Here is an 18,529-nt window from a genome sequence, read left to right on the forward strand (position 1 = left end):
GGTAAGTCACTTCACTGTTAGGAGCCTTGCTTTTCTTCTCTGTGAGAAGGGAGTACTTGCCATCCCTGTGGGCCAGAATCTTTGGGTGGCAAGAGGTGGAAACCCACCACCAGTTGGTCTGGGAAGAGAGGAAATTTGTGGCTCCCTGAGCTGGCCAGTCTTAGCTCAGAACAAGCTCAGTCTTGGCTCAGAACGAGGTGCCTCCCAGGCCATTTTTCTGGCCGGCAGTTTCAGCCCACATGGTGGCAGGGGGGTCACCAGCTGCTCCTGGCTCCCGTGCTATTAGCTGAGGAACTCGAGGAAAAGCCAAAGGCCAAAAAAAGTCCCAGGACTGAGTCTCATTGGCCAGCTATGCCCTGGGCAGAGATTGGGCTCTGACTGGTAACAGTCACCATATCATGACAGCTGAGCTGGTGACACCATCCTGACCCCTCCTCTCCCAGGAGCCCTCCCACACACACCCCTGCCCATGCCCAGCCGAGCCTGCCTGCTGGCCAGGCCCCAGACCCGAGCCTTCTGTATTCATCCTGTCCAGGAGGGTGTCATCGACAGTCTGCCCTTGGCTGCTCCTGCTTCCTGTGGGCCCACAGAGAAAGGGCAGGGGGACAATGTGGAGGGTAGAGGTGGGGACCTCCCACCCCTGCTGCCTCTCTGATCCACATGTTCTGGGAGTGCAGTCCCTGCTCAGGCAACAGTGCCACAGAGGGGCCCTTCCTCTGGGCCAGCTCATCAGGCCCCCTGCCTTGCCCTGGCCCAGAACCGCTTCCTGGTGCTGTGTGTGGACCCCCTCCCATTCTTCTCAGCTGACCCTCTGTGCCTTCTGCCCACACTGGGATCTTAATTGGCCAACTTCCCTTGGCTTTGCTCCTGAATGGAACTCAGGATGGTCTGAATCTTGCTGCCACTGAAACTGTGGCCGGGTCTTCATAGCTTAGTGGTTGGGTCAAGACACAGCTGACACACCCTCCCATCTTGGAACCCTGCTGCCTCCCAGTATGGATGCAGGAGGCTGATTCTCTTGTGTCCTCTCCATCCCCAGAGAGACTAACATCGGCCCTCCCAGAATTCAGCAGTAGCTAGGTTACCATGGCAATGCCCATTATCCTTGCCTAACAGAAGATGAATCAGAAGCTAAAAATAGGCCTCCAGAGTGGGTGGGTGGATGGGTGGATGGATGGATGGATAGATGGATGGACGGATGGACGGGTGGATGGATGGATGGATGATTGGATGGACAGGTGAATGGAGGGAGGGAGGGAGGGAGGGAGGGAGGGAGAGAGGGAGGAGTGGGTGGGTGGATGGATGGAAACGTGGATGGGTAGATGGATGTTGGGTGGATAGATGGAGGGCTGGATGGGGAGAGGGAAGTGTGGATGGATGAATGGAAGAGTGGATGGGTGGATGGGTGGATGGATAGAATTGTGGATGGATGGATACTTTGGTGGATAGAGGGATGGAGGGATGGAGGATGAGCAAGTGGATGGGAGAGACTAGATTCAGGGTCAGAACAGCTTGTTTTTCCCAGACAAGATATTTCCAGGAAAATCTCAATAAGAAGCACCCCCCCCCCAACATACACACACACACACACACACACACACACACACACACACACACACCACAGGGCTGGGAGGCTTTGGAAGTGTGGTACTTCCTCCCCTGACAGTGTGTAGCATGGTAGGTCCTTGCAAAGCTGCAGGCTAAAGGCACCTGCGTCCCTGCCTGGCAGCCTCTCCCCACTGGAGCCTGGCCGATGCTGATTGCAGGCAGCGGGTCACAGAAGGCCAAGGGGAGGCCACTCAGGGTGGGGGCAGCCACGGCACCCTCTGGCTTTTCCTTCCATGGAGCACTGCCACCTGGCACCCTTACATTCCTGAGAGGATCCTTCCTTCAGTCCAGGATGGACCCTGAGGGCCTGAGGCTAAGAGGCTCCATGTCCCAGTGTGGGGGATGGGAAGGGGCAGGCTTGCCTTCTCCAGCCCTCCAGAGGGTGCAGTCCTGTGCTGCAGGGGTGGGGAGGCCAGTGTGGGCACAGTAAAGGCTCAAACTGCTTTGAGGATGGAGATGACACTTTATTCTGCTTCAGCCCCACCTGTGGACTCCACAGGCCTGGGTGCTGAGGTTGGAGGGAGCAGAGACCTGGGGAGGAAGGCAGGGGGCACAGAGGGATCTTGACCAGGGGTGAGGGCATCTGGGGGCATCTCAGGGTTTCCTCCATAACTGGAATGCAGGACCCTCCTCAGTGAAGATCAGGTGCAAAGCAGGAATCCCCCACGCTGAAAGCTTCCCCTAGTTTTGGGGGCTGAGCTGCCAGGCCTCCCCACTCCACCATTCTACACCACCTGGCTGAAGCAGAGCCAGGCATGGGGGCCATCGTGACACCCCCACACCTTCAGCTCCTGTTTCAGGGATCCCCAGGCCTGGATCTGTCCAACCTTCAGCCTCGGGGGTCCCGGAGGCCAGCCCAAGCAACAGGGTCACAGGGGGTCAGAGGTGGGTCCGGGTGGGCACAGGAGGACTCTGGAAGATGGGGTGTCTAAGGGACCTCCAGGGTGCTGGACACAGAGACTGGCTGCACTCCCGGCTGCCCCAGCCTCTGGGGGCAGGCCTCATGGGTGTGGGTGCTGATGCCTCTCGGAGGTAGCTCCTTGTGGCTGTAGTACTCCACCACCTGCCTGGGCACCTCGGCCAGCACACACTTGGCCAGCGCTGCTGGGGATGCCTGCAGAGCGGGGACAACATGGTTACAGCTGGGGGCTCTCTCGACCCTCTTGCCCCCCAGGTGATTGCATCCCAGCCTCATCCCTGGAGCTGTGGTCACCACCGCATAGCAGAGCTGGAACCTGTCCCTCAGCTGACCAGCAAGTCTCCTGGTGGCCAGGTGAGACTTTGTAAGGGACATGGACCTAAGAACACGAGGCTGCAGTGCCCCACACCTGTGGGCATGGGGTGGGGGCCTCGCTGGGCTCCAGGCACTGTCCCAAGTGGCACCTGCACCCACGTGATTGTCGTGCCACCCCTCGGGCACCCAGGGCAAGCCTAAGGCAGGAAGGAGGTGGGTTGCCCCCTCCCCCGGCCCCATAAAGCCCCGTGAGTATGTCCACAGGCCATGAACGTCCTTTGTGTGTCTCACAGAGGGTCTGAAATTGCCTCTGGGGAGCCTCCGGGGAGCCCACCAGCTGCCTTCTCTCCTGTGAGTAGGTTCGATATTTTCAAAATGGGCGGGTGTGTAGATGCTAGAAAGCAGCTGCAGTCCTGCTCCTGCCTGGGGGCCCGAGTGGCAGGCCCTCGACCCCCACCTCCCCAGCACTCACACTCTTGAGCTCCCGGAAGGGCACAAACTGCACGATGTCACGGAGCGCTGGCTCGCCCCGGGGGGAGCGCAGGACACCATCGTCCCCGTCCAGGGTCTGCATATCCGTGAAGTCAGCATTGCCCACCCCCACGATGATGATGGACATGGGCAGGTGGGAGGCGCGCACGATGGCCTCCCGCGTATCAGCCATGTCGGTCACCACTCCGTCGGTCAGGACCAGCAGAATGTAGTATTGCTGGGGGAACAGGGAGAGAGTGTGCACGGGACGCCACCCCTTCCTCGGGCCCTTAGGGGCTGCCTGGGGGCCCTTCAGGGCTGCACCCACCCCCCAGGCAGCCTCCAGGCCCCAACCAGCTCCCCTCCCCCAGACAGCCTGGGACCCACTGCAGACATCTCTAGCTGGTGGTTTTCAGGCTTTTCTGAAATTGTGTTTTGTTAAAGTGTGTTAAAGTGTAATATATCACAACCGTGATACATCAGGAGCTCCTGTACTGTGGCCCACTCTGTGCTGGATGCCGAGCTTCCGTCTCCCAACCTGTCCCGTCTCTGCCTCTTAGAGATGGACAGGCTGATGCTGGTGGAGCCTGGGTCCGAAGCCAGGTCTGAGGCCAGAGGACGAAACTGTGGGCTCTTGGTGGACATGGCCTCCCATACCCCAAAGGGACCCTGGGATTCAAGGAACCATTTAGAGAGGACACACTCTGGTCCAGCCTGGTCAAGTGCTCAGGACATCAGCACAAAGACACATTGGGACTTGTTTCAAATAAGAGTCCATTTCCTTTGTTGAAAAAAAAAAAAAAAAGAACAGGGGCACCTGGGTGGCTCAGAGGTTGTCTGCCTTCGGCTCAGGGTATGATCCTGGGGTCCTGGGATTGAGTCCTGCATAGGGCTCCCCTTTGGAGCCTGCTTCTCCCTCTGCCTATGTCTCTGCCTGTCTCTTTGTGTCTCTTATGAATAAATAAATTAATTAAAATAAATAAATAAATAAATAAATAAATAAATAAATAAAATCTTAAAAAAAAAAAAAAAACAACGAGTTTGGGGCTCAGTTGGTTAAGCATCTAACTCTTGATTTTGGGCACCCGGGTGGCTCAGTGGTTTGGCGCTGCCTTCGGCCCAGGGCGTGATCCTAGAGACCCGGGATGGAGTCCCACGTCGGGCTCCCTGCATGGAGTCTGCTTCTCCCTCTGCCTGTGTCTCTGCCTCTCTCTCTGTCTCTCATGAATAAATAAATAAAATCTTAAAAAGAAAAAACACTCTTGATTTTGACTCAGGTCATGACCTGAGATTCAGCCCCATGTTGGGCTCCGCAGTTAGAGTGGAATCTGCTAAAGATTCTCTCTCTTAAAAAAAAAAAAGATTTTCTCTCTTCCTCTGCCCACCCCCCACTGCATTCTCTCTCTCTCTCTCTCTCAAAACACCTTGGGTGGCTGGTTTGGTCGATGCGGCATGCAACTCTTGATCTCAGGGTTGTGAGTCTAAGCCCCACACTGGGTGTAGAGTACTTAAAAAATAAAATCTTTACAAAACAAAGCAAGCAACCCCCTCATAAAAACAGAACTACTAAAAATCAGTACTGAAAATCTGGACAAGAGAAAACAAAGAGGAGAAAAAAGAAGCCCCTGGCCCAGTGGGCACCAGCACTGCAACAGCATCTGAGGGCAAGGAGCCAGGGGCAGTCCAGCAGGGTCACCTCTGTCAAGAGGCCCCTGCCACCCCAACCCCACCTCCCCCTTGAGCCCCAGACCCACAGGAGGACTGACCAGTCTGGGGACCCCTGGCTGGACCTAGCCCAGCTCTTGGACCTCCTCCTGCCACCCAGACTGGTTCCAGTGCCACAGACACCTCACAGCCCGGAGCTGTGCCCAATATTCAAACACTGGGCTCCTAGACAGAGCATAGGCCTCCCAGGGTCAGGGAGCAGGGGACTGTGGTCCAGTCCCAGGGAGTCACACTGCTTCCCCTCAGGACGGAGAGAGACGGGCAGTGGGTCCCAGGTCACCCAGCACCTCCCCACAGTACCAACGCTGCTCCAGATGTTATTGGACAACCCACAAAAACCTCCCCCAAAGTGTCTTGGTTAAGACAGAGGCTCCAGGAGGCAGGAAGGACTGAGAGGGACCCGGGGACACGCCCACCACCTCCTGGGAAGTTGGCCCCTGTTTACAGGAATCAGACCAGAGGGCACTGAATGCCACTGAAGGGCAGGGTCAGCCAACTCCAGACCAGGAGACCCGACAGGACACACAGCCCAGGTCCCCCTGCGGCATTGGGGGCCATTTACCCCAGTTCTGCCCGTAAGGACCATCAGCTGGACAGGTGCATGCTACCTAAATATTTCATATTCATATTTAAATGCCTCAGAGTTACTGTGGTCTTTCAGGTGTGCTCATGGCGCTGGGGCTTGATTTCACCTCTTCTAGAGTCTTACGGTGATATTCAGAGATGGTTATGTGTCTGGGACTTGCTTCAAAGTCATATGGGAAGGTGCCTGCTATTTCTGATCCTGACTGGATCCTGTGCCAGAAATAAAAGTGCTACGGAATTGGGGCACCTGGTGGCTCAGTGGTTGAGGATCTGCCTTTGGCTCGGGTCATGATCCCGGAGTCCAGGGATCTAGTCTCACATCAGACTCTGTGTGGAGCCTGCTTCTCCCTCTGCCTGTGTCTCTGCCTTTCTCTCTGTGTCTGTCATGAATAAATAAAATCTTTAAAAAAAATTGTTTTAAATAGTGCTATGGCATTATTACTGGGAAGGTAATGATATTGGAATATATCCTATAGATCAAAGTATTCTATCTAAATTAAATTTCCTGGGGAAGCCCGGGGGACTCAGTGGTTTAGCGCTGCCTTTAGCCCAGGGCCTGATCCTGGAGACCTGGGATCAAGTCCCACATCAGGCTCCCTGCATGGAGCCTGCTTTTCTCTCTCTCTGCTTGTGTCTCTGCCTCTCTCTCTCTGCCTCTCATGAATAAATAAATAAAATATTTAAAAAATAATAAAAATAAATTAAATTTCCTGAAATTGGTATTTGTACTATGATTATATAAGAGAACACACAGAAATCAGGAAATACACAGCAAAGCATTAAAGGTCACAGGGCAGGAGGCTGCAACCCTCGGATTCTGAGCTTCTGGGCCTGGGAGAGAAAGTGAGGATGTATGGCAGCCCCAACACGGGGTGAGAGCCAGTTCAAGCCATGGGAGGATGGTTGGCTGGTGTCTGGTCGATGGCAAGTCACAAGGACAGAGTAAGGCTGAGGGACAGTGCGGGTCAAGAGCCCAGGACCCCAGGCAGATCCAGGGCCACGGGCAAACACGGACACATGGGAAGGGTGAGATAAGAAGGGGCGTCCTTCAAGGCCCTGGGCTTGAAAGCAGAGCTGTGCTTGTGCACAGAATGTCCCCGCTGTGGCAAGAGGAGTGTCAGGAGGCCAGCTCCAACTCTCAAATGGTTCAGAAGGAAGTAATGTAGTAACAAACACACATGAAGAGAGGGAGGGACCAGGAGGGAGAACCGGGGAGGAGGCTTCAGGGCCCTCCTGCATCCCCAGGGCTCCCCAGCTCTGTACCCTCAGCCTCCCTGACCTCCCTGCCCCAGCCCACACACCACGGCCCCCATGTCCTGGTCCCCCAGCGGCACACACCACCTTCTGGTACACCGGCTCCCACTGCACCACCTGCCCCAGGTACCTACGGAGGCCTCCCCAGTGTGCTCCTCGGCCGCTGCCATGCGGGCCACCTTGGAGATGATGGGAGCCACATTGGTGGGGCCATAGAGCTGTACCCTGGGCAGGCAGTTCTGGTAGGCTTCCACCACACCCTGGATTCCTGTGGGGGAAGGAGCGTGAGCTGGGTGTGGGTTCACTACCCCACCCCTCCAGGCCCACCTCAGGCCCCTACCTTCACACTCATCATCTTCGGGATTGAAGTTGATGGCAAAGTCGTGGGACACCTGGGTGGGTACAGAGGGGCTTCAGCTAGGCTACCCCTCCAGGACGCCCACCCCATACCTACTGAGGTAGGTAGGCTTGCAGCCCCTAGAGCCCCCGTGTGGACAGAGTCTCATGGAGGGAGTCGCCTGGAACAGGGGGCAGGCTGACCTGTCCCTCAGCCCCTGCAGGCCTGAGGCTTCTGAGTAGCACTAAACCAACAGATCCCTCCTGCCACTATGTTTTTCCGCTTGAGCCAGTTGAACTGCTCTTTGCAACTGGAAGATTCCAGACTCCTTCCCCTTCTCCTGACAGGGACACAGTTTTTTTTCAGCTCTCCAGGGCCACTAGTGCTAGGTGAGCAAGGTCAGCCTCTCTGGCAGGAAGCACAGAGTCCCTGCAACCTGCCCACTGCCCGTTACATAGGAACCAGTTCCCAGCAGCCAAGGGGTCCCAGGACCCAGGACAGCCTCTGCTGGGGAGAAGCTGCGTGGCCCTGGAGGCCCCAGCAGGTACAAGGGGCTGGGGTCCCACTCCCCAGGCTCTCCTACCTCATACTTGGGAGGGATTCGAGCTCCAAACCCCAAAGCAGAAAATCTCTTGTCGCTGGAAGAGAGGTGGCCCCATCACACAGGGGTCCCTGATTTCCCGGGGGTAGGGACGGGGTGCTTTGGGGAGGTATCCACCAGGACCAAGAGAGTGGGGCTCGATTCCACCCCTGTGTGACCAGGCCCACCCTGACACTTTCCTGGGCGCCCAGTCCCACTTCACACCACATGGGGGACACTTAGGCAGTGCACGAAGAAGACAATGGCCTCCAGTGGTGGGGAGAGCTGCCTCCTCCTTCTCCAAGCCTGTGCTCTGGGACCACAGCCTGACCCTGGGAAGGACCGGCCTCCTGCCTTTGGTACCTCAGCTCTCTGCCACCCACCCTCTCACAGAGGGGTCTACCCCACCATGATCTTAGTTTACCCAACTGTAAAGTGGGCCACAGACTGTCCCCCATGTTTGTGTGAAGGAGAACACGTGAGGGGCAGCCCCACCCTAGCACATGGGGGTTCTGCCTCATGTTTCACCTCAGGGGATGGACTACCCATGGGGAGGAGCCACACAAGGACACCAGGGTCCAGCCCATGGAATGAGCCCCACCCACTGTGGCCCAGGCACTGCCAGCCATCCTTGGGCAGGTTCCTCTGGTCGGTGGATACAGTCATGGTGCCCACCCCCTGGGCCGAAGCCTGTGCTGGAGACCAGGGAGGCAGGAAGGGGAAGGGGAGAGGCAGGTGGGGGGGACAAGAAGGGTGGGGGGTACAGAGCAGGTCAGGAGAGACAGGGAAGATGGAGGGAGACAGGGCAGGTGGGGGGCACAGGATGGGTCAGGGGGGACAGGGAGGGTCAGAGGGGAAAGGTGGGTCAGGTGGATGGGATGGGTCAGGGGGACAGGGCAGGTCAGGGGGGCAGGGCAAGGCAGAGGGTGGAGGGCAGGTTGGGGACTGAGGGACAGGCCCCACCTGTCATAGTCCTGGCAGATCTCTCCCACAGCCACCAGGGCCTGCAGGTACTCGTTGGGTTGGAAGGGGTTGATATAGTGCAGGGAGCAGCTGTTGCGGGGGTCACCATTGGAGGCTGTGAAGTCGATGGCCACCTGCAGAGACCCCGGCTCATGAGCTGGGGGCCCCTCTCTCACCTGGGCTGGACTAGGCACCCAGAACCCCCTTCGGCAAGTAGGGGAATGAGCTGTGGGGAGCTGCTTGCCAAGGGGTGCAAACGAGAGCAGTTCCGGGGCCTTCTGAGGGCCCAGCTCTGCTGGGGTGGAGGACAGAGGGGAACCTGGGGACAGTGGGCATCCGTCAGTGCTGACCAACGACCCTGAAGCCTGTATCCTCAGGCAGAAACAAGCACCTCTCCAGGGAACGCCAGCCCATGGCCCACAGTGCCATCACACTGAGCCCTGGGCTCATCCAGCAGTGTCCTGGACCCGGGGCGGGGGTGGCCAGAAGGGACCCAAGGCCATGACCAGGCCCATCCCGTCTCTGCGGCCACACTGCCCAGGCAGGGTCTGAGAATTCAAGCTCTGGACTGGGGTCCCCGAGGACTTCCCCTGCTGGGCCACTTCCCTCAGACCATGGTGGCTGCTGCTCAGGGGAGTGACATGACCCCATGCGTCCATGAATGAGCAAAGAGGTGACACACAGGCAGGGACACCAGGCTCTCTAGCTCCAGGCCAGGCCCACACCAGCAGGGTCCTGTGGCTTCTGGTGCTGTCCCTGGCAGCAACAGGGGCCACTCTGTTCTCTCCTCACCTGGGTTTCTGTGACTGTGTCTGTCCTGGCTACATCCCTTCCCGAGGGAGACCCTCTGTGCCTGTTTCATCTGCATCGGAAGAGTCGCCCCCTGAAGAACCCAGAGCCTGGGCAGGGGGTGTGCAGGACCTCCAGACCCTGCAGAAGTGCCTACTCTACCCATTTATGCTTGTCCACCCCATCCAGGTTGGGGAGGGGCCCCAGGTTCTGCCGGCAGGGCGGGGAGCAGGGTCCTGTGCACTCACTGTGAAGTGGATCTGACAGCCGCCCATGATGTAGTCCAGGAAAGAGTAAACCCTGTAGAACTTCCAGGCAGGGGCGTCAGCAGGGCCCACCCGGGGCACCCCACACCCAGGCACTGAGGCTGGAGCCCCAGGGAGCTGCCCTCCCCCCAGGGTCACCCGACCCCCAGCACCCCCCCACTTCCCTTCTCTGACACCTCCTCTCCTCCATCCCTCCCACCTCCCTCCCCATTACTGGGGACCACTGGACCTCTGGGATGGGAGGCCTTTGAGGGTCTGTCTGACAATGGGGAGACTTGCAGGGAGGGGCAGTTTCCCTGGGAGCCAGCCCCAAGCCCACTGAGGGTGCATGGGGTGTCTGCAGGCAGGGGGCGCAGCTCACCTTCAGATCTGCCAGGATGACCACCCCGGAGTTCTTGTAATGACGCTTCTTCTGCTTGTATTTGGCGTTCACGCAGTCCCACTGGGCCTGGGGGGCAGGGATAGGCAGACACCCCCACCCCAGAGTGCCAGGGCCCAACACCCACCCCAAAGGGGCAGGGAGGCCTCAAACCCCAGCCCAGGGGCACCTGGGGGGCTCCGTCGGTGAAGCGTCTGCCTTCAGCTCAGGTCGTGATCCCGGGGTCCTGGGATGGAGCCCTGCTCAGTGGGGAGGGGAGCCTGCCTCTCCCTCTCCCCCTGCCCCTCCTCCTGCTCCTGCTTTATCTCCCCCTCTCTCAAATAAATCTATAAAATCTTTAAAAAAAACAAAACCCAAAACCCCCAGCCCTGAACTGCATTTCTGCTGCTGTACCAAGTGGACTACTGTCCCTGCTCTGGCCCCTGGCAGGCGTGGTCACCACCTATCTTCTTTGGGTTTTCCCAGTAGTAAGAGTTTCCAGAGCAAATCCTGCTCCGGCAGGTGCCCTACCTGCCTCCTTGTGGCTCCTCCCAGGGAACCCTTTGCAGAAGGGCCAGAGCTAGGCTTTCACCCCGTTTCCACCCTGTTTTCAGGGGAGGGGGGAGAGGGGCCCCAGCTCACCTGGTCCTCCCCGAAAGCTTTCTGCATCTCCTCATAGGTGGTGGAGAACTCCCCGATGAAGTCGTGCTTTCCACGGGAGTCGTAATCCCAGACGAGACACTGGGGAGCCCAGGCCCCCTCAGCCCGCCTGCCCCTCTGGGACCCCCACCTGGAGTCCCCATCCCCGCCCCCACCGGCCCCCCATGCTGCCCCACCTTCAGAGGCCGTGTCTCTTGGCCGCTGCACAGACTGCTCAGGGTGACCTTGAAAGGCTCCCACGCAGGGCTGAGGTTGTTCTTCACTACCTGGGGGCCAGGAGTAGAGGGGAGTAGTAGGGGGTGGGGGAGTGCTGGCTTGGGCTCCAGGCAGGACCAGGCTTCCACCCCATTCCTGGACCACTTGGACCCTCTTTCTTTAAATAGCTTTTTTGTTTATTCAGATTAATGCATCTGAAAAGGAAACAGTTTCTCAGTGCTCTCCCTGAGTGTCACCTGCAGTCAGGGACAACAGAACACAGTGGTGGGTTCTAGCGGGTGGACGCAGGGCACCAGGGCTGCTGGATCCTGTGGAAAGGGAGATGGATCCTTTCCCTGTCTTCTCATTCCTGTCCCCAAAGCCCTGTGGGAAATGTCAGGCGCTAGGCAGGGAACCCTCACCTCTGTGCGGTACACCAGCTGTTCACTCTGGTCATCGTTGACGCGGTACAGCTCCAGGAAGGGGTCCGACTTGCTGAAGAGGTCCTGTAGGAGGAGCAGAGGCCATGTTTAGCTAAGTGGAGTGGGAGCAGCCCGCCCAGCTCTGCTGGGTTCAGCCTCTATCTCCTTAGTTATGAAATGAGGGCAAGAGCCTCTTAGAGTGATGCAAGGCCCTGCCCTCCCCTCTAGAGACTTCACTGGCTCCCTAGTACCCTTCTAACTTGCATCCCCAGGCCTACCCTCTCTCCAGCTGTGTCTGCATGCCCTCAGCTAGCACCACTTGCCGACTTCCCAGGCTTCCATCCCCCTGGCCAGGGGGTCAGATCCCTGCTCTCTGTGTCCCCACCCCGTGTGAGGAGCCACAGAACCAGGCTCAGAGTCAGGTCCTCCGCTGTCTGGATGGCCACCTCCCTGAGCACATGTCCCCATCATAAAATGCGGCCGCAAGCACCTCTGCCATAGGGAGCATGACCATCAACAGGTGTTTCAGGAAGGGGCCCAGCACACGGGTCATGGCAGAGGACAGTGACAGGAGCAGCAGTGACAGGAGCAGCCTGCCTGGGGCACATGGCTCCATGCGCTTCTCACTCAGCCTATCACTTGTCTCCCTGCAGCCAGTCCTGTCTGCGGCCTCAGAGTGGAAGGCTCCAGCAGGGGAAGGGCTGCTGTCACTGTCACTGTCAGCACCTTCCCCCCATCCCCACCCTGCAGACACTGCCCTCACCTTATCATCCAGCTTCTGGGCCCTGAAGGAGAGCTCCACGTAGCCGTTGTTCCCGGAGATGTCCTCGGCTATCACCTGGAGGGGAAGCCACGGCTCCGAGCTCCGCAGGCCGGGCCCAGGGGAGGCACCTGGATGCCCGAAGGCAGCCCCTCTGTCCTCCAGGATGCATGGAGGAAGGGGCGGGGGTCCGCAGGGCGGAGGGGCTGGGCAGGAGGGCAGGCGGCCTCACCGTGATGGTGGACTTGCCGGCGTTCCTGCCAAACTTGAGCAGCAGCGCCCGGGTCATCTTCTTCTGGGCCACGATCTGGGAGTGACAACCGTCAGGGAGGGTCAGCCCCTGTCCCTAGGGACCCCGCCCCTGCCCTCAGTCACCCTGGGCAGCCTGGCTCCTCCAAACCTAGGACCTAGGACCTAGAACCTAGGAACCCCCCATGGCCTCTCCCTGTCCAGTGCGCTCAGTTCCACAGCCTCCTGGAGCTGCCTGCCCCATGTGTCAGGAGAAGTAACAGGGTCAGAGAGGAAGTGACGCCCCGGGCGGGAGGCAGAGCAGTGCCACAGCCAGGCAGGAGCGAACATCCGGCCACGTCCCTCAACAGCCCAGGGCAGCCCCGGCCTAGCCCCAGGGCAGCCAGGTGCCTCGAGCAGCGCCTGCCAGCGTGAGGCCAGCGGTTCTGGGCCCTAGCCTGGACTCCCGGGAGGTGCTGCCAGAGGCAGAGGGGTTGAGACAAGACTGGAGTCACCCGCCCACAGCTGTCCACCGGGCCATGCAGCCTACAGACCATCATTCCCTATACGCACGGGTGCTGCACCCTCCCTGTGCCTCCCGTCCCGTTCCCCCACCCACCCCCTGCCTGGCCCCACAGGGATGCTGCCCTCATCTGGCCACAAACCCCTAACTGAGGCCCATGAGTTGACACAGAGAAGCTCTGTGCAGCCAGTGGCCCTTGTTCACTAGAGGGCAGGACTGAGGGCACCTGGTCTATAGAAGAGATGGATGATGACAGTCCCTCACCACTACCAGAGGCTCAATGCCTTCGTAGGGGGACACCCCCCGCTGCTGGCCAAGGGAGACACACACTATTACCATGGAGACAGCAACACTGATGCTCATAAGCACTCACCTAGCCCCACCTCCTGGGGCTGGGGTGACCATGAGAGGAAGCCAAGTCCACACAGCAGACAGGACATTCCCAACCCACACACTCAGCAGGGGCTGCCTCGCTGACAGAGTCCAAGCACATGGGAACATTCCCTGGTGTCCAGACAGACAGCCCAGGGGTGGGAAAGCTCTCTGCAGGGTGTGAGTGTGAGGGAGGGAGGCTATGGCCCAAGCCTCCCTGGGTTCCCCCACCCATAGGCTCCATTTCTGGGGCTCTCCTATCAGGACAAATGGGGTAGCTGGTTTGTGAACCAGGTATGGTCGATAGGTGCTTTCTTCTCTCGATCCCCAGAACCATCCACTGAGGTGGCTGATGCTTGGAGGTTCAGGCAGAGGTGAGGGACTTCTCAATGTCACACGATGGGGATTGGCAGCCAGTGTCCATACCTCGAGCTCTGTCCACAATTCCCCTGATGGCCACGCAGGCCTGGTGAGCAGCTTAGAGCACGCTTATTGATGGAACTTTTCATTGTCTAAAGTTTCCATGCCTACCTCGACATGTATGTGCCCTTACGTGTTTCTGTAGGTGTCCATGTATCTACACACGCCAGGGACTTGTGCCCATGTGTGCATGTGGGTCTGTGCATGCAGGTCAATACATGTGTGTCTGTGCATTTCTCCACGTGTGTCTACACGTGTTTCCGTGGTGCATGCTATCCTTCCAGGCTCGAGATGGGCAGGTGGGAAGCCACCTGGGTGGAATCCTGCTCTGCGCTGTGCCCCCTACTTAATCTCAGTACTGTCATCTGTAAAATGGGGATGACAGAGGGATCCACCCTCCACCAGCTCCAAACCAGACGGCAATGGGGATGAGTCATGCAGACATCATGTCGGGTAAGAGAAACCGGACACAAATGAGAACACACTGTGTGATTCGTGAACAGGAACTTCTAGAACAGGCGAAACTAGCAGGAATTGGCTGGAGAGGAGGGGATATATGGGGTGATAAAATGTTCTGTGTGAGCCGGGAGATGGTCAGGTAGACAGGTACCTAAACTCATCAACATCCACCCTTAAGGTCTACACGTTCTACTGTAAGTAAATTATGTCTCAGTAAATAAGAAGCCCTCCCCTGACATGCTGGGAGGGAAATACGCAGCGTGAACACTCAGCACACCACCTGGCACTGGGCTGTCTGGGTGGCAGTGGGCAAGCGCTCTTGCTATGCTGCGAATGGAAGAGCTAATGGACAGGACATCACCTGAGGACCGCAGCCTGGGATGGGCTGGTCAGTCGGCCGCAGGGGAAGCAAGGACACCTCTATGTGCCAAGGTGGAACGGCTCTCTTATGTCATGAAAGTGAAGAAAGCAAGTTGCAGAACAGTGTATGTAGTTTGTGTTTTAAAATATATACACGGAGAAAAAAATATACACTCATTTCATCACATGAGAACACAAAGTCCAGGAAAAGGCCAGAGGTAGACATTCCATGACATGCCTTTCATACTCTCCAAACGCTGAATTATATGAATGCACTACCCCATTCAAAATCACATCTTTTTAAAACTAATAGGAAATTTTAAAGAGAAGTCACTATGGAGACAGAGCAGGATGCTCGTCCCAGAGGGACCTCTGAGGCACTTCTCCATCAGGCCATCCCCACGCCACCCAGGCCATCATGCCAGCACTCAGCGATAGCCCAGGGGTGCTCTCCTGACCCCTCCCTCCCCAGGGGACCAGATGCCCACCTGCCCCAAGGTACACTCCATGCCCCCGAGGAAGTCATCATCCTGACAGCCGAGGTTGGTGGGTCCATGGGTGTCATATACCTCGAAACGCAGCTTCTGTGCCTCCTCAAAGTAGTAGTCAAGTGTGAAGACCTTGGAGAACACGGGGTGCAGGCTGCTCCGGACCACTTCTGTTCTGTCCACCTGCAAGCAGCCCAGGGTGAGAGGCCCATGGGACAGCAGCTTCCACACTGGTGCTCCTCAGGGCCCTGTGCCCCCAGCTCTGGCCCGCAGAGTCCATGCAACTGCCCTCAGGTGCTCCTGGAAGGCTTGCTCCAGGCCGCACCCTGGGAAGGCCCCCGCCTCCCCACCAATCCACATCCAGGCCTCAGGATTCTAGCTCCCTCCTGCTGCTGGAGGCTTCCAGGAGCCTTGGGCACCTGCCCCCCTGGAGAGAAAGGCCCACAGCCCAGGCTAACCATAGGCTGCAGCTTCTCTTGTCATGCCCAGAACAGCCCGCTCTATCCCCATCACAACTGGGGAGGTTTGGAGAACGGCAGGGTCCTGTGCAGAAGCAGTCCAAGCCAGGTCAGAATTCTGGGCTGGGCAAAGCCAAGTGGAGATCTCCCCGCAGCCAGACAGGCAGGGAGACTGGGTAGGGGTCCAGATTCCTCCTGGGTTCAGCTCTTCCTCCAACATAGGCCTCCCCGTGCCCCTAAAGCACAGTCCAGCCTGGGCAGGCAGGTCTGCCACCCTCCAAAGTCCACAAACCCCACATCCTCAGATGGAGGGTCTGTTCCCCCTCGAGGGACATCTGCACCAGACAGAGCTCAGGCCAAGCAGCAGAAGCTAATGGAGGCTTACGGTACAGAGAGCCCTGCTCCAGATCCTCCCAGTGTCCCCACCACCACGCAGACACTGGGCTGCAGTGTCCCCTTTGCCTCTGCGGTCCATGACCAACAGGGTTCGGCAGCCCCAGGAGGCTGGAGGTCAAGAGACCACAAGGAACAGCATGAGGTCGCAACCTGGGGGAGCAGAGCCAGGCTGAGGAAGCTGGAGATTGGGGCTGCCAAGACTGCCCCACAAAGGTCGGGGCCAACGTGTCTGCCTCCCCCTTGTCCTGCCCAACACCCCAACCCGGGTCCCCAGCAGAGAACATGGTGCAGGGGGAGTTGTCCTCCCCCCCCCTCCACTGCCCCACCCAGAACCCTGCACTGACACAAAAGCCAGGGGGCGTGCCAGAGCGTGGGGAGGGACCCCTCAATGCCACCATGGCCCCAACCCTAACCTCACTGGCCCACACCAGGCGTTTCTTGGTCTTGCGAGGTGAAGCACACATCTCACAGGAGACAAAGTGCTTTGCCGATGCACAGCCCTCTGAGCTGTCACCCAACTGGTCCACAAGGAGGGTTGGAACCGGGGGTGACAAGGGGCAGCAGGCCACACAGGCACCCCAGTGACCCCCCCCTCCCCGGACCAGAGGGTGTCAAAGGGAGAAACAGGTCCGTGGAGCTGACCCAGCCCAGCCCAGTCACTCTGGGCTTGCTGGGGACTCCCAGTGCCACAGCAGAAGAGCAGGCGACAGCCTGGGAGCCCTCCAGGGGGGTTGGGGCCAAATCTCTAGCTCCTCCAGCGCGCCAGCCTCACTCAGCCGCTTCCCACTCCCCCCGCAGCCCCACCAGCCCCTTCCTGCTCCCTGCCCGGGATCTCAGGTCTGGGTGCCTCTGCCCTCTGGATGAGGACTTGGCAGGCCAGCGGGGGACCCCCAGGTCAGGCCAGCCCTGCATTCCCCTCGGCCACACCACTCTCTCCTGCACCCCCCACTCCCTTCTGCGCTCTTGCGAGCACGGTCAAGCCTGGGTGCCTCACGCGGGCATCGAACCCCCACGTGGGACCCTTCTTGCTCCCCCACTCTGGTGCTCCCTCTCTCTCCCTGGGGCTCTGGCCACCCCCCTTTCTGGACACGGATTCTCTAGACTTGGTCACCCCAGCCTTGAGCCTGCCCTGCACCCTACCCACCTCAGTCTGGGGGTCCTCGTCGCCCCCCTACCTGCACCCACTGGCCCTGGGACTGTAGCAGCAGCACCACGCTGGGGTCGGACTTGGTGAGCGGGTCGCGGTCCAGCAGGTGCCGGCAGCTCAGCCGCAGCTCCACCTTGGAGGCGCAGGGCGCGGGCAGCACTCCGGGGGGCGCCGCCGCCCCACGCTCCCAGCTCGAGCTCATGCTCCCGGCGCCAGCGCTCGGGGACCCGGCTGGGCACACCACCGAGGGGCCGCTCCCGTCGGCACCGCCGCCGCTCGGGAATGATGGCCGGGCCAGGCGTGGCCGCGCTTCCCTGCACGCCCGCCGGGCGCCGACACACGTGGCTCCCGCGGCCGCCACCACGCGGGGAATGCAGAAGGGTGGCCGGGGAGGGGGACCGAGGAGGGGACGGGGAAGGGGCGATGGGGGGAGGGTAGAGGAGGGGGAATCATGCAGGGGCAGGGAGGGGTCTGCCGGAGGCCTGAGCCAGCTCTGCTCCCACGTCCCCCTGGGGCTCCCAGGGTTCAAGCTCCCTCCTGGGAGGCCAGAGCCCAGAGGTTTGGCGCCCTCCAGACTGGGTGCACTCCCACGGGCCGTGGGGGCAGCGTCTTCTCCTGGCTGTCTCAGGGCCTGGCAGTAAGGGTCCAGAACTTCCAGGCCCCTTGGTGAGGTGAGGGGGGGCAGCTGGACCCCCAGTTCAGCACCACATCCCCGTGCTCCTCCCCACATCTTGGACCCCATGTAGAGGGCACATGGTGATGCAGCATTTTAATCAACAGGCATTTCACAGGCACCTAATGTGTGCTGGGCGCCCCCACCCCAGGCTGGCACTGGAAATGAAGGGACAGGTCCCCGCTTCCCCAGAACTTGTAGTCCAAGAGCAGGGATAGCTCCTCGCTGCCCTGGGTGTCAGAACCCAACCTGGGGACCCTGCCACCCACACCTCTGCCCTGCAGCCAGATGGGAGCAGCCCTGGGCTCCATGGAGGGGGGGAACACTCTACTCTGCCCTGGAACACCTGACGGAAGCTCTGCAGAAGAGGAGGTGTTAACAGATGCAGAAACTGCCTCCCAACCCATTCTCTTTGCCAATTTTTTCCTAAAAATAGGGCACAGACCTGGCCAGAAGCCATAGGGGGCAGGGGACAAGAAGAGAGCTCAGGGAGGGCCTGAGGACGAGGGGAGCAGAGACTGGATCTCTGGTGTGCTAGGTTCTGTGTCCTCGGGCTGATCAGGGCTCAGCCTTGGCCTCCAGGACCACAGAAGATTATGGGGTCAGAGGGCCCAATAAGGACCCGTCAGGTATGCTTCGGGATGGGTCAGGCTGCCTCCGCCAGGGAGTCCCCGTGAGCGGACAGCATCCCTGGCGGTGAGATGGCGGGATTGCACCCCCGGCACATCTGGAAGGCACAGACCAGGTGCCCAGTTTGCAGAAGGAAAATCCTTGCCGCCTGGCTGAGTAAGCTGGACT

The 18,529-nt window shown here is 59.2% G+C and overlaps 1 protein-coding gene across 2 annotated transcripts; it reads right to left on the minus strand.

Annotated features, from left to right (window-relative positions):
- Window positions 1–2,051: 2,051 nt before the first annotated feature.
- On the minus strand, window positions 2,052–17,445 carry CPNE7 (copine 7). 2 transcript variants are annotated; one of them, XM_026005004.2, is made up of 15 exons: window positions 17,087–17,438; window positions 15,058–15,240; window positions 12,440–12,514; window positions 12,211–12,285; window positions 11,448–11,531; window positions 11,007–11,096; window positions 10,813–10,911; window positions 10,174–10,260; window positions 9,795–9,854; window positions 8,758–8,891; window positions 7,798–7,852; window positions 7,218–7,269; window positions 7,012–7,145; window positions 3,315–3,551; window positions 2,052–2,722 (listed from the first exon to the last, which is right to left on the minus strand). In XM_026005004.2, exons 1-15 carry the CDS (start codon window positions 17,258–17,260, stop codon window positions 2,537–2,539), a joined length of 1,725 nt encoding a protein of 574 aa, XP_025860789.1. In that variant the 5' UTR covers window positions 17,261–17,438; the 3' UTR covers window positions 2,052–2,536. The 2 variants fall into 2 exon arrangements, with proteins under 2 accessions (XP_025860789.1, XP_072587409.1); XM_072731308.1 differs by lacking the exon at window positions 10,813–10,911 and having other exon boundaries at window positions 17,087–17,445.
- Between the last annotated feature and the right edge of the window lie 1,084 nt (window positions 17,446–18,529).

The sequence above is a fragment of the Vulpes vulpes genome, chromosome 12, assembly GCF_048418805.1.
Source record: "Vulpes vulpes isolate BD-2025 chromosome 12, VulVul3, whole genome shotgun sequence".
In the NCBI taxonomy this organism is placed as follows: domain Eukaryota; kingdom Metazoa; phylum Chordata; class Mammalia; order Carnivora; family Canidae; genus Vulpes; species Vulpes vulpes.